The sequence below is a fragment of the Stegodyphus dumicola genome, chromosome 1 (assembly GCF_044657685.1).
Source record: "Stegodyphus dumicola isolate Sdum_Otavi_A_Nest chromosome 1, ASM4465768v1".
In the NCBI taxonomy this organism is placed as follows: Eukaryota; Metazoa; Arthropoda; class Arachnida; order Araneae; family Eresidae; genus Stegodyphus; species Stegodyphus dumicola.
In genome coordinates, this window is record NC_140768.1 from 233,701,053 (window position 1) to 233,716,433 (window position 15,381).

General features: G+C 35.4%; 1 protein-coding gene across 2 annotated transcripts in view; it reads left to right on the top strand.

Annotated features, from left to right (window-relative positions):
- The window catches only part of LOC118192277 (ribonuclease H2 subunit B), a 115,912-nt gene that overhangs the window by 33,096 nt on the left and 67,435 nt on the right, over window positions 1-15,381 (top strand). For both annotated transcript variants that reach the window (XM_035363203.2, XM_035363202.2), the window contains 2 exons: window positions 3,107-3,211; window positions 10,923-10,987. In XM_035363203.2, the coding sequence (XP_035219094.1) occupies window positions 3,107-3,211; window positions 10,923-10,987 (170 nt within the window). The remainder of the gene's footprint in view (window positions 1-3,106; window positions 3,212-10,922; window positions 10,988-15,381) is intronic.

Sequence of the window (15,381 nt, forward strand, 5' to 3'; positions counted from 1 at the left end):
CAACACCGCAGGCAGACAGCTATTGAAAAAATTCAACTAGTAATGTGGGCTTCAGCAGGTGGAACATGTTCTGATTAAATAATCTAAAACCTTTCTTTAAATACTCTATCTCATTTGAATATGCACAAAATAAAATTAACATTCTGGCAGGAAAATGGAAAGGGAGAATGACAGTAAAGGTACTGAACATGAAATGACTAGTTAAATAAATAAATCCTTAAAGTATCTTTTTTGCTTTTATAAGCATTTATTTTATTTATTTGATGACTATCAAACACTTTTGTCATTCCATAGGAAATTTATTTTAGTTACAATGAAATAATAATAAACTTATAGAATTACTTTCAATAGATGTAAGATTTGTATTCCAGCAATAAATACACTCTTTTGGAAAAAAAAAAAAAAAAAAAAAGTACCATGAAGGAAGTGGTTGTTTTTGATGAAATTGAATATGTGTATAGCTCATACACAGGTAATAAAATGATTAAAAATCAAGGTCATAGTACCTGTTCACAGCTCACAGTCACCCATTGAGTGTTCAAATTAGTAGTTGGTCGAACCGCTCCTGGCAGCAATGCATGCTTAAATTCGTCAAGGCAAGGAGTGATAGAGGCTCCTAATGTCATCCTGCGACACATTATGCCAACCATTCATCAGTTGTCGCTCCAGATCTGTGATATTTTGTGGTACCCAAATCTGGCAGCCTACGATATCCCAGATTACACGATTGGTGAAAAAGGTCTGGTGACTTTGCTGGCCAAGGAAGAGTAACAACCGCTTAGAGACAGTACAGAGATATACGAGTGGCATGTGGCCTGACATTATCTAGGTGGAAAATGGCCCCAGGATGACGTGCCATGAAGAGTAATGCAACTGGCCGCAGGATGATATCAACATATTATTGAGCTGTTAAAGATGTATGGAGGATGACTAAAGATGACCTGCTGTTACAGTGATAGAGGCTCCTAATGTCATCCTGCGACACATTATGCCAACCATTCATCAGTTGTCGCTCCAGATCTGTGATATTTTGTGGTACCCAAATCTGGCAGCCTACGATATCCCAGATTACACGATTGGTGAAAAAGGTCTGGTGACTTTGCTGGCCAAGGAAGAGTAACAACCGCTTAGAGACAGTACAGAGATATACGAGTGGCATGTGGCCTGACATTATCTAGGTGGAAAATGGCCCCAGGATGACGTGCCATGAAGAGTAATGCAACTGGCCGCAGGATGATATCAACATATTATTGAGCTGTTAAAGATGTATGGAGGATGACTAAAGATGACCTGCTGTTACAAGAAATAGCGCCCCACACCATCGGTTATGGCTGTATGGGTTTGTAAAACAAAGACTGATTGGGACTGCTGGCCCCGTCCTCTCTCAATACAAACATGGTGGTCATCTGCTTCAAGAGTGAAGCGGGATGTATTGCTGAACACTATATGATGCCAGTCTGTTAAATAGTTGACTACGATGCCATTGGGGTGGTTTGGGCCTGGCAAACAATCATCCTATCTTGCCTCTCGCATTTGTGATCCTTGGCCTTCCAGAGCTTTATTTTGTCGGCAGTTTCCTTGTAGCAACCATTGCTGCCAACATCTTTGCATAGCAGTGTCTGTACGCTGTAGGTGGTAGCCTGTTGCTCGGTATGACCACCCAGCATCATGCAACCCTACAATGCGACCACGTTTGAAGTTGTGTAGTTGTCTGTAAGGTCTTCGATATTGTCGTAATGGCATCTTTAGTTGCTTTTTTACAGAATGACAATGGCTGAAAAAAAAAAAAAAAAAAAAAAAAAAAAAAACTAAAATATCCGCCTTTGTTACTGGTTTTATACTTTGCAAATTGTGCATTAGTAATGAACACTATGATCTCAATTCCTGTTCATTTGCCTTGAAACTGTTACCATTTGCATGCTCGATCAAGATGTTTTTGCATATCAAATTTTGTCACGATCGCAAAAGTCCTTGGTGCTTTGATTTTTTTTTTTTTTTTTTTTTTTTTTTTTTTGCAAAAGAGTGGAGTTTTAACTGACAAAGTTCAATGTCTGCTGTTAATTTTACTAGAAAAGGAAGAAATAAAAGGATTGTTTCTTCTTCTGGAAAGTTTATTTTTCCATTGATAAAATAATGCACAAATGAAGGTTGAATTTTAATGATCTTAAATTAAAGACTAATATTTTTTTCATCCCATCGTCTGTAAAACTGTTGCCAAGCAATGCAACCTAGATTCGATTATGAATAAGCAGTATTGTAAAACACATTCATTACACCTATACTTTGTTTTGACTTAACCTGATTGATTCTTCATAAGCCATTTTATTTTTGTTTTTATGAGTAAAGATATAAAAAACAATTTTTGATGTATTTATTTTTGCAACTTGACAAAAATTACCGTATTTGACGGCATATAAGACACACTTTTTTTCCTAAATTTGATCTCAAAAAAGTTACCTGCGTCTTATACGTGAAGGTAATTGCATTGAATAATTGTTTATTTGGCTTTTATGAAACGTGAGAACTAAAAGAAACCACGCTATTGAAACTTTTTTTCCTTGTGTGTGGCCGTCTAAATAAGGGTGCGTCTTATATGGCGTCAAATACGGTATTAAAATTTGGAACATGCTTTCTGTAGAACAGCAATCTGTGGAATATTTTCAAAGTTATGGGATCGGAACATGAAAAATCATTTGTGTGCATTAATGGGCACAATATGGCTAGCTAAATATATTCAGCAAAAACAATGTATTAAAGAATTATTTGTAGGATTCTAAACAGAATTTCCAGTAAAAATGGAGAGCCTAGCAAAATAAGAGACATTTATGAAAGCCTTCTTATAAAGTGCGAAAATGAAGCAATTCAATTGTTTATTAAATAAAGAAGTGTGTGTTCTACATGATTTGATAGGAATGACTGCCACAATTTTGGTGAGACATCCTCAGATTTTCAGGGTTCCATGATAGTCGGCTTTCATAATCGACAGGAGGATATGTAACTGTTCCCCCCCAAACCTAAAATAAATTTAAATCTTATCTACTGCTGTAATATCATTTCATGAGTTCAGCAACATTTTGCCTTAGAATTAATTATATTTATTTTTCAGGTACTCCAGTATTATGTGCCTTAAATTCCTCTAACAAATTATATGAAGTTTTACATCACGTTGATGAATTATCATCATGGTTTTATGAGGAATCTGTTATAAAAGGTATTCATAATTTTCTGTTAAATAATTTATTTGACTCTTAAGTTCGATGAAAGTGTTGAATTTATGTTTTTTTTTTCACCTGTGAATTATCTTAAATTAGTATGCTGTTGATATATGCTGTATTTTTTATGTCAAATAAATAATGAATTATGATTAAATAAAAAAAAACTAAGTGTTAATAAAACTTACAGTTATTTCCTTAATGTTTTCATAGTTTTATTTTACTTTCTTTCATTATGCTGAGGAAAAGTTTGAATAAATTGGTTTACTTGGAAAAGAATAGACAGGACAGGACTAAGTGTGGGAAGCACCAACACATCGCCATTGGCAGAACTGGTGTCGCTCCTTCATACTAACCGTCTTGAGATGAACACCTCCACAGGGCGTACTTAAGCCAGGCATCGGTGTTAATTGAAATGTTAATCATTGGGGCATAGGGAACTTGTGGTACGGAAGATACAGTTGCTGATGACAATGACATAACAAATACAATACCACAGTTGATGGTGAAACTATAAATATAAATATATGTACACAAATAAACAAAAAGAAATGAATGGAAAAACATTAAACAGTATTATCTTGGCTAAGTTATTGTGATATTATTGGGACAGTATAGCAGTTCATAGATGGTTCACAGTTCATTGACAGTTCATGAATTGGGTTAGAGTTCATACATACAGTAGAGTTCACCAGTTCCAGTTATGCCATTTTTAATGTGCATAACTGTGGTCGTATTGTCTAGGTGCTAAATCTGTACTGACATTGATACACTAAGATAAACTATTGCAATGACTAACTATAAAGGCACCCCTATTGGAAAACTGGCGTTCGTACCGGAGAAGAAGAAGCACTTAAAACAGTTATGGAGCACACAGTTCCAAGCCATGACGGTGGAGTGTGTCAATTATGTTTTTGATACTACTGTGGATTTTTCGGTGCTTTATCAACAAACGTTTGAAGTCTGTTCCTGGTGCTGTGGTATGGCAGATATGATAGTCTTCTGTTATTGGGCGTTGAAATAAATAATGGTCTGGATCACCCAGATTGCCACAGACGCATATTTCAGTCTCTGAAAGGTTTCGTTCATAGAAGTACTTTGGGTACGGTCCATGACCAGAGATATATTGAGAGAGATAATAATTATAAATGGTACGCTCAGTATCGACACATGGGAGAAGTGAATGCGTCCTTCTGCCTTGCGGTCCTTGATCCCATTGTCTCTGCCACTCTTCTTTGGCCATCACTTTTAGAGTAAACTTCAGTGTGGAACGTGGCCATGGGATGTGGATGGTAGTGCCTGACTGTTCAAGGGGTGCCCTGCTTTGCCAGGAAGTCCGCTCTTTCATTCCCGGCGCAATTGCTATGACCTTTCGTCCACGTAAGAATGAAGTTCTTTTGGCTGGAATTGATAATTGTTTGTATTTGATAGGCTATTGGTGAATTTGTGCAGGGATTTTTAATAGCATAGATTGATGATTGGCTGTCACTTGACGATATGGACTCTGTCCGTTGGTAGTTGATGGAGCTCTTGCATACTGTAGAGGATTGCTGTCAGTTCAGCTTGGTGCACGCTGTTTAGATCTCTAAGGTACCCTTGCCATTCTGTGTGTGAGCTAAGGTTATATTGGATGGTTGCAGCGCTGCCAACCTTTTGTTCGATCTTTGAGCCGTCAGTGAAAGCCGTGTATTCCATTGTGGGTGGTGGTTTGTCGAAAATGCAGTGCAGGTTTTGAAGATTCAAAGCTGGGTGATGAAAGTTCTTTTTAGGCTGATCTTCGTAGTCTGTTGGGTGAAATGTGGTCTCATTAAAGTTAGTTGTTTTCTTGAGTTGGAGGACTGTTGTGGAGATTGCATCCATTTGTGCTTGGATTGGGAGCACACCTGCCAGTGTCTGTAGGGCGTTGTTAGAGGTAGTTGAGAATGCTCTGGTGATTTTATAAGGAAAGGTCTTTGTATGGCGTATGGCGTTTTGCACCTTTTGTTGGTCATAGGTATTGCCCAAATAGCGGCTCCATATGTAATGATCTTGTTAACCACGGTTGTAAGTAGTATTTTCATAATTCGGTGGTTCAAGCCCCATGAGTAACCACGCATTGTGTTCAGAGCTTGTGCTATTTTCATAGTGGTGAGTTTTTTGTTGTGTAAGTACTGAATCCAGTTGAACTTGTTAATGGTGAGGCCGAGGTAGTTAACCGTTTCCACGCATTGGGTCCTGTGGTTGTCTATTTTAAATGTGGGATTTCGAGTTATAGTTCGTCCTGGTTTGTGGACAATCGGTGCCTGCGATTTTTGGTGTGAGATCTGTAGTTCTATTTTTTTGCATAGAGCGTTGAAAATTTGAAGGGTGCTATTGCGGTTTTCTTGGAGTTGTTCTCTGGAGCGGCCATTGATGATGAAAGCAACATCATCTGCAAATGCTACGATTTGTGTGTGGGCAGGCCAGTGATGGTCGATAATATGGTTAAAAGTGAAATTCCAGAGGTCCGCGCTCATACACGATCCCTGTGGACATCCTCTTGCTTGTTGCTTTGTGATGACCGAATTGTTGTGGAGTACTATGCTTTTTCTATTATGCAGGTAGTCAGCAGTTGTTAGCTAGAGGTTTCTTGGACATTGAAGGTCTCTGAGGGCCTGCTTGACAGAAGGCCACCAGAGGGAGTCAAAAGCATTCTTCAGGTCGAGGCATAGCAACACAGAGTGTAGCTGTTGGCTTTTGTTAACTTGGATTTGCGTTAGTGCTGTATCGATGGCATGAATGGTGGAGCTATTCGGTTTAAATCCGAATTGGCGAGAGCTGATTTTATTGTCCTTGAATACATGGTATTTCAGTCGGTTTATGAGGAGTATTTTGAGTAATTTTCCAATAGCTGGTAGAAGATTGATCAGGCGGTACGAGCTTGGATCCTCTGGATTCTTGTTCTTCTCTGAGAAGAGCACTATTTGTCCAATTTTAAAACAATCGGGAAAACACTGGTGAGCCAGACATTTGTTGTAAAACTTGAGTAGAATTTCTGGAGATGCTTTGTTGATGAGCAACTGAAGGACTTGGTTATTAATGCCGTCGGGGTCTGGTGCTTTGGCATTGTTAAGGGATTTTACTATTTGAAGTATTTCCTTTCTTGTGAATGGAATGTCATCTGGTGTGTTTGGTGTTTGTGTGGATGATCTTAGTTCTTTTTGCTCCGGTGTATCTTCTGCACTGTCATCTTTTAAGAAGACTTGGTCCAGGATACCGTTGATGGTGGTGCTCATGAGGTCCGTGCCATTACTTTGTGATGTATTGGTTGTTGCGTGGATTTGAGTTGGTTTATAAATCTTGGAAGTGGTCATTTTGTAAAGGGCTCCATAGGTAGTCTGATTTTTCGTATAGTAGGTAGTCCAGGATTTTAGTTTTGCTTCAATTAGTTTCTTTTTATAGATTGCACGTTGTTTGTTAAAGTCGATCCATGCTGCTTTGCATTTCTCATCGGTCGTTCTCCTTTTCATTTTTCGTCTTGGAGCTTTGGTTTTTTGGCGCTCTGCTCGTAGATCCTTGGTCCACCAGTTGGGCTTCGTGTTGTGGTTGACTGTTTTGACTTTAAGGGACGTATGGCTGATTTCTTGGATATGCTTAGTAAGAGTTGTAGCATATGCATTAACTTCATCTTTGGAGTTGATGCTTTGAATTTCATGGAGAATGATATGTGCTTTGGAGTTCAGAGCTTTAGCAAATTTCTTTTCTGCATTTCGGTTGATGCGATAATGTAGCGTTCGAGTGTGCGGAACCTCGACTACGATATCAAAAGTAATTATTTGATGGTCTGAGATGGACTCATCTTCGCAAATACGACGATTGTTAATCCTGTTGATTAAGTGATGGGAAGAGAGTGTTAGGTCTGGCCACCCTTTTCCGTTGATTGTGACAAAGGTTGGCGGGTTTTCTGGGGTATTGTGTAGTAAGAGGTTATAGGCGTTGATGAAATCTTCCATCTGCATGCCTCTGGTGTTGTTACGGGGATAATCCCATAAATTACTGTGGGCGTTAAAATCTCCAGAAATCAAATGTTGGTGTGGGTGTCTTTGAAGTATATGGTGGAGATCGTGAAGTGTAGTCTCTAGATCCTCACTTGGTGACGCGTAAGCACTGGTAAAGTAGAGATCTGAATTTGATATTGAAATTGAAATAGTGATAATATCTCTGTACTTCTTGAACTATTAGTGACCACGTCTTGTTGATGATGTAGATGGCAGCTCTTGGTGCTTGAGATGAGTCCGTAACTTTGTGCGAAATTACATTCCATGTTGTTGGCAGGTTTCGTAAAGATCCTTGGTGGAATTAAGTGATTTATATCATTTCTCTGACAGTAATGTAAAATTAAGTCTGCAATTTTATTGAGGCAAGGGTTGTGTCTGTCATGGACTTAGGTCTGGGCATTTTATAGGTGGCAATATGATTTTGCCCAGTTCTATTGTAGTTTTTAAGAAGAATCCCAGGGTGTGGGGATCTAGGGTCTTCTACTTCCATCAGCCTCTATAGAGAACTTTTGGCTAGATGATATTCTGCAAAGATGCTATACATACACAACCATCTATGCCTTCTATGGGATTCAAACCCAAGCCAAAGATTATGGCAACTGGCTCCTTTACGAACTTGCCAGCAAGCTGTATTTTTTTCAAGTAATTTTTATGTATTTAATGATGCTAATCTCAATTATGGATTGAGAATTTTGCTTCATGCTTCAGTTTTTAGAATCAGTTTTAGTTTCTTTCTATTTATATTGTTCTTAGCAAAGCTATTCTGCTGATAATTCCAATGAGTAGCTAGTGATAAATTATATTGTTAGTTTCTTTCACCTTGTCTTGTCTTCTGTTCGCTTTTTTGTATATGATTAGAAATAATTCTGCTGTTTGCTACTAGAGCTTTTAGAAACTCCAATATTTGTGATAGCTTGTTGATCCTTATAGACTTCCAAAAATACTGTTTTTGATCTTATTAATGGAGACATGTAGCTAAGCTATTTTTAAAATAAAAGATTTTCTTCTTAGTATAGTACTTAGTATAGTATAGTACTAATAGATAAATCATCGCATGATGCTTATCTCTCAATAAAACTTTTCGCCAATTACAGCTCCCCTCACATTTGCCTTAAGCAAATTTGTTTTCACCAAATCTTTTTGGCAGCAGTAGTTAGCTACTGTCTCAACGGTAACACTTCGGATAAATATGTATTTGGAAAAATTCATAGCATGTCTGTAGATATGTGGCAATAGTTTGTTTTTTGGTTTATAGTTTGAATCACTTAATATAATGAAGGAGGTGAAGCTGCCTAGTAGAAAAACTGGTCCTAAAATGTCGCGTTCACTAGATGGCATTGCTGTTCCATTTTAGCAGTTCCAAATCTAAACATTTATTGAGTAGCCAGGCGGCTAAGCTTACTAGCGGATGAAAAAATGTTTGTTTTTAATGTGATGGATTGCATTATTATCAACATTATAATATTCTGCTCACTAATGATTGTATTTTATTCTTCAAATTATAAAATTAATTTACAGCTTTCATGCTGTAAATTAATTGTATTACTTTTTATGAATGATTAATCTGAAGATATTTTTCAGTCCCCCCCCCTGAGAAAAATAATCATATTACTAGTAATAATACTTGCTGTATGTATGTTAAATTTAATTAGAAGAGGTTCTTCACGTCTCTCACAGCTTGATATAAATTGTGGCAAAATTTTAATGAAGCTTATAGAATTTTTTGTTTCAGTCAGTAAATTTTCTTTACTATCATAATGAGTTATTCTTTTTTATGAATCAGATGTCAGTTTTGATTTTGATATTTTTATCATTTTCTGTTAAAAATTTCCATATCTGTTATTGAGAAGTATGTTTCAGATTGATTTCACAAGATTTTAAAATAGAATTTGGATTTGAATTCGATTAAGTGTTCTGAACACTTGGTTATACTGAACTGTATATTGTTCATAATTAAATATAAAGAGTAAAAAATATTGAAACTAATTCAATCTGTCTTTAATTTTGTCCTGCTTGAACTAACTTCTAACCAATAAATGCAGTATTTTAACTAAAAATAAAAACCTATTTCAAACTGAAAAGAAGGGGGGAATGAGTTTATCTTCTTTTCTGTAAATGAAATAGAAGAGCAAATACTCTATCATTCTTGTATAGTTTCAGAAATTTATTTAACTTTAAAATTTAACAATTGCATACTTTCATGGACGAAATGCAGATGCACATAAGTTATGTGCAATATTTAACTAATTCCAATTTATTACTTTTTTTATAAGCCTACAGTAAATATTCTCTTATTTACTAACAATCCAGACGTTCTGAAAAGTTATATAAATTCGTATATGTGATCAGGCATAATATAAATGTTGCTCACCTTTGAAACTCTAAATATATCTGGTTTCTTGATTCCCAAGCTTTTATTCTTCAGTCTAACAGTTCCATAACCACTGTTGTATCCAGGGACGAAACAGTTTCCATTATTTGACTTTTTCATTATGAAAATATCAAATGAGAATATCAAATCAGTATTTTTGCTATTACTGTCTATGCAAAATACTACGAAAAGACAAAAAAACTAGTGATTGCAGCGCCCTCTATAAATAATGCAACAATAAGTAGACCATTTTTTGGAAAAGTGGTAATATCAGTTCTCCTCCATCTTTATACTCTGTGGTTTGAATACACAAAACACCGTGGCTTTCAGCATGAGTGAAATAGTAGGCACAAAGGGAGAACTTTACATTAAAAAAAATTATACCTAAAAATGATACATTAACTCCAGAAATTCTAGATAATTTTTGAGTCGTTAGTACGTTTTCAGAAAAAGTAATTGTTTTTACATGGACATGGTTTGATAAAAATAAATTTTTGATAGCAATTAATAATAATGATAATGATAAATTCTGTTTATTGAAAATGTACCAAAATTAGTTAATTAGGCTTTAATTGCTCTTTTGGGCTTGTGGACGTATAGATAACTTGCAGGCTTAATAAACATTAATGATGTTGATATGACCATAGGAACTGAGTTGCACTTTCAGGTAGCCCAGATGTTTGCTTATTTATATGATTTTGCTGTTGCCTGGTTAAATTTGGTTTATTTGACTATGGCAAAGCACTCAATGGCTATCTGCCTAAGGGAAGAGATGCCTTTGTGGAAGACGTTGTGAGGGAAATTGGCTTATATGCTATATATGAGGAAAACAATGAAAATGCCAATGCAGCTAATCCATTTGCCAGAATTTGGCCCAAACTTTCAGTGTTCAGCGACTTTACCACTTGTACATTTCCCATCTTTGCATTTATGATGCTTTGGTCATTCAGTGAACTTCCCTTCCAAAAATTTAAAAGTTTCTTTATATATATTCTGTTTCTGAAGTACAGTTTTAATGATTTTGTAAAAGTTTTGCAATGAAGGTCAGTGCTAATATTTCTTGATTACAAAAATAATGGAAGTTTAATTTCTTGGCATTTTATAAGACATCTTTTTTATTTGGTGTATCATATAAAATATTGCATTAAATCTTTCTAATTCTAAGCATTTAATATACCTACAACAGAAAAAAAAAAAAAAAAAAAAAAAAAAAAAAACCTGCAGACTGCAATTTTATAATTTTCTGTGTTAAATAATGCATTGTTTAAGTGTTCTAAATTTCCAACTACTATTCCCTAATATAAATGTGTCCTTTTGCTTTAGATGGTAGTTTATTTTTTTTAACTCCAGCTGATCCGCTATTCTTTGTTCTTCCATACATTAACCAGGTAAGTAATTGATTTTTATTGGATTTTTTTATCATTTAAGTATATTAGTCTTTTTATTTTGTAAACCTTTTTTATTAAGCCTTTCGGTACTACTGCCACCACTGACAGCAGCCACGGAACCTTCTCTGAGTACTCCTGTTGCCCTTTGGTGACAGCCATGAAACATTCTTTGGATATTTCTGATAGGGGTATTTGTATGGCTACTATCGCCACAGGTCACGAAATGTTCTCTGGATACAACTGCCTCGCTATTTAAATTGGCATTCATGGAGAGTTATGTGGGTATGATTACTGGCTGTAGTATGCATTACTTTGCATGTGACACATCACTTCATCATTCTATGTGTAAAATGTCTAGCTGCTGTAATTGTTCCATTATATGATAAGTAACAGTCAACAACATGTCTGAATTATATATATATATATGCTATAATATATTGATAAGCTACAGAAAACAAATAGATATGTTTGCTTATATCATAAATTCTTTTAATACTTTACTTATAATTTGAATTTAGTTCCCTTCAAGATGAGTGCAAAACATTTGAAAGGAGAACAATGGATAAAGGAAATAATTGATTCAGGAAGTGATTCTGATGAAGAAAATTTGTATAATTTTGCATTTCGTAAAAGGCAGAAAAACAATCGAGTACATATACTTAGCATTTCGGAATATAAGAAACAAGGGAACCTGAAATATGAATTCATACGCCTTCTGGTATCAAATGGACTTCTCAGAAATTAGCCTAAAAATTCATGATATTATGCTACGGCATTTGAAAGTACTAGGAAACAATATAAATCACTCATTGAGAATTTTAGATTACTTTCAACTGCTTTTTTTTTTTAAGATTTAATTCAATTTATTGTGGAAAAAATACTGGTGTTGATGACTTAAAAGGGATCACTTGGGAGTTTGAGAAGGGACAGAATTGAACAAATTATATTGTTTTATTGCTCTGTCATTATTAATGATATGAAACGCAAGGGTATCCTTAAAGGAATATTGGTGTAAAGATAAGCTTCTCTGAAGCTATATTTTCAGTGAAATTATGTCCAGAGATCAGGACCCCAAATTTTCCTGTTCAGACAGGCAGTGAGATAAACTGCTTATTTTAATGATTTCGCTGCACCTTTTTGACTTGGCACCATCGTTCGCTGCACGCTTTGACTTAGCACCATCGTTTGCTGCAAGTCAAAAAGCCGCTGTGCTATCATTAAAACAAGCAGTTCATCTCACTGCCTGTCTGAACAGGAAAATTCATGTCTTATTTGATTGGCCCTCCGTGGGTTGACTCAGGTAAAACCTGGGAAGCTACTGATTAGGATCTGTACCTATGCAATCTTGGTCATAGGTGTTTAAAATCAGTCTCCACAGGACTGGAGTCATCGTTAGCGATGGTTGTTCCAGGCACAGCAGGGACCATATAGCATACTTGCCCATTCTCGTCCGGTTGTGGTTGAGCTATATAGTCAGATATTCATGGTTGTCCGGGGGGAAACATCCCCATTGGTGAATTCAGCCAGCCTTTAAAGTGCTTGGGGTTTCGAGTGGCGCCTGGAGCCTCAAAACTGCATATTCATATCCTTCCATGGTTCCCCCTTGTGGGCATTTAAAGCCGACATCTGTATACCATGATGTAGTGTTAGCAGGCCGAATTGGTGGCCTGGTATGTCTGACAGTGTTTAAGTGACTTCGTTCTGCTGTCTGGCTTTGGGGTCCCTGTTGATGGCAGATGTTCTTACCATCCCTCCAGAAAGGGGACGTGGAATGTGAGTTGCTGAGTCTTCTTGTCGACTTAGCTTAGTCTTAGCTCGTAGGCTCGACCAATATATTAGTGGCCTCTTGGATCGCCTCTAGGGGTTGGGACGTTTAACTGTGTTAAGGCAGCCTCAAGCTTCCTAGGTCTGAGTGCTTCTTCCTATTAGCACACTGTCTTATTTGACTGAAAGATATAACCAGGGCAGGAGTTCGTCTTTGGTGTCCTTTATCTGTCTTATTTGAGCGTGAAAATATGTGATGCCAATGCGTATGTAAGGGTAGACACATTCGACAAATTGCTTAATCCTTATTTTGTGTCTACTGTTGCAATAGTAGTAATTTGTGCAACATTTATCATTTTTGTTATTGGTTTTCTACATAAAAATAGTTAAGTGAAGTTACATATTATGTTAAACTTAGATTAAATTTTAATTTGGAAAAACAACGATTTGAGCATAATTACTCGAAAACTGTTTACCTCTCATGTTTAAACCATTGTCGTATTCTTGGCCACGTAAATTACTAATATCTAAACCATTTTCCTCTGAAGTCTTTAATAAGAATGTTCATCATTCACCTGTCGTATCTGTTGAAACACAAAATACTAAAAACCTTTCTTCAATACTCATGTCTGTATTTTCTTAAGGTACCTCATACAAATTAATAACTGCTTTTGATGACTGACATCAGGGGTACAATCAAGTAGAATAGAAAAATACTTTGCATGTTTGACTTTACTTAAAAAAAAAAAAAAAAAAAATCTTTATATTTTCTCCCAATAAGCTAATTGTTTTATTTTGAATTTTATCTTCAAGGTAATGAAGCATATTTTTTGAGTTTGAATTTTATTAATATATACAGACATGATAGGGTCAAATTTTGTGATAATTTCATTATTAAATTATTATTTCTTTCGAATAACTTGTTACTGGAACCACGGAAGGCTTAAAACTGAATTTCAAATTAACAGGTTAATTCTTTCGTAATTATTCTAAAAAATTGAACCAAAGATGCAGATTCCAGAAATGCATTTTATTTTTTTCATGAAGTTTGAAGTGCTCATTTAAATGGTTCCAGTTGTTAAATTCAGAACTACTCAGTTTTACGTTGCTGAAACTGTTAAAAATTTTGCAACAAAAACAATAAACATAATGTTTTCAGAAGAATTTAACAACTAATCATATTTAACTCTTTGGTTGTTTTGCAAAATTCGATAAAAGTACATCTAAAAAAATTTGCATCAATTTTTGTCTTTTGGGAAACTGAAATTCGAAACCAGATTATCCAGGATAATTTTTTATTAAGGCTTGAACTTGGAATGGCAATAATGGACTTGAACATAATCCGGAATCATCAGGAACAAGCAGATGCGTATCTACTGCATGTAGATTTCACTAGTATTTTTTCTGTTTTTTTTCGACCGGCTGCATTGAAGTTAAAGGTCATTCACGGGTGAAAACACTTTCTAACAGTTACTGATTATTAGGTTCTTTTGGTAATTTCAGTGGTAGCGTAGATGTTGATGGACAACTAGTGCTAGTAGCATCATCTTGGATATTCCGTAGGTTTTGGAAAAACTGAGTAATTTTAAGTTCTGGTTTATTAAGCCTTCCTCTCACTTTCTTTTTCTTTGTTACATTGATACTCAGCCAGATTTTTCTGTTTTTCTCCCGACATCTGAGGAAAAATGAAAACAAGAAAAGCAAAAGTAGAAAATAACTATTATAAGAACTATTGTGTAAAACACTTTTTCTTAAAAACATTCGGAAAGTCACTGAAATATTTTACCTTACTAGTGAAAAACTGAGTATATCTTAAACCATTCCTTGGAAAATATATGAAATATTGCATCAATACCAAATAATTCAAAAAGGGAATACTACTCTTTTGTTTATTAAAGTAAATAAATCAAATTTAAAGTATGTATTTAAAACATAATGATATAACGAAGCATTTTCCTTTGGTTTTCCATATAGCTAAAAATCGGAGAATGGCAAATTTTGTATTTCAGAATACCTTGTATATTTTTACTTCTTCAAATCTCAAACAGGTATAATTTAAATTCAGTGATACTCCGTAAACATGCCAATTTTTCATCACAAAAGATACTAATTCTTAATTTAATAAACAAATGGTTGATGTAAAAAAAATTATTTTTGAGTAATTATGCTCAAATCGTTACTTTTGTGAATCAAAAAGCTAGCCTATGTTTAACATAATATGTAACTTCACTTACCTTTTTTATGTAGAATTTCAATAACAACAAGCTGTAACAAAAAAAAAAAAAAAAAAAAAAAAAAAATCACAAAATAGATAAATGTTTTACAAATTACTACCATTGCAACAGTAGACACTAAATAAGGACTAAGCAATTTGCCGATCACGTTGACAGCGCTGGCCTGTACCAACACATTCATAAACACTGGCCTTCCTACTGGAGGCTCGTAGTTTAGTGACGTCACAAACTGTTGGCTTTCTCGATGGGGTGCGAAAGATCGCCCCTAAACCAAGGCCATCTAGATGGCATTAGCAAGTTAGGGGAATTTCATCCTTGGTCGTGAGAAGGCACGTGAACCAAGTCAGCTTAATTTAAACTTGATATTTTATTTTTTCGATTTCCATCATGCCTTTA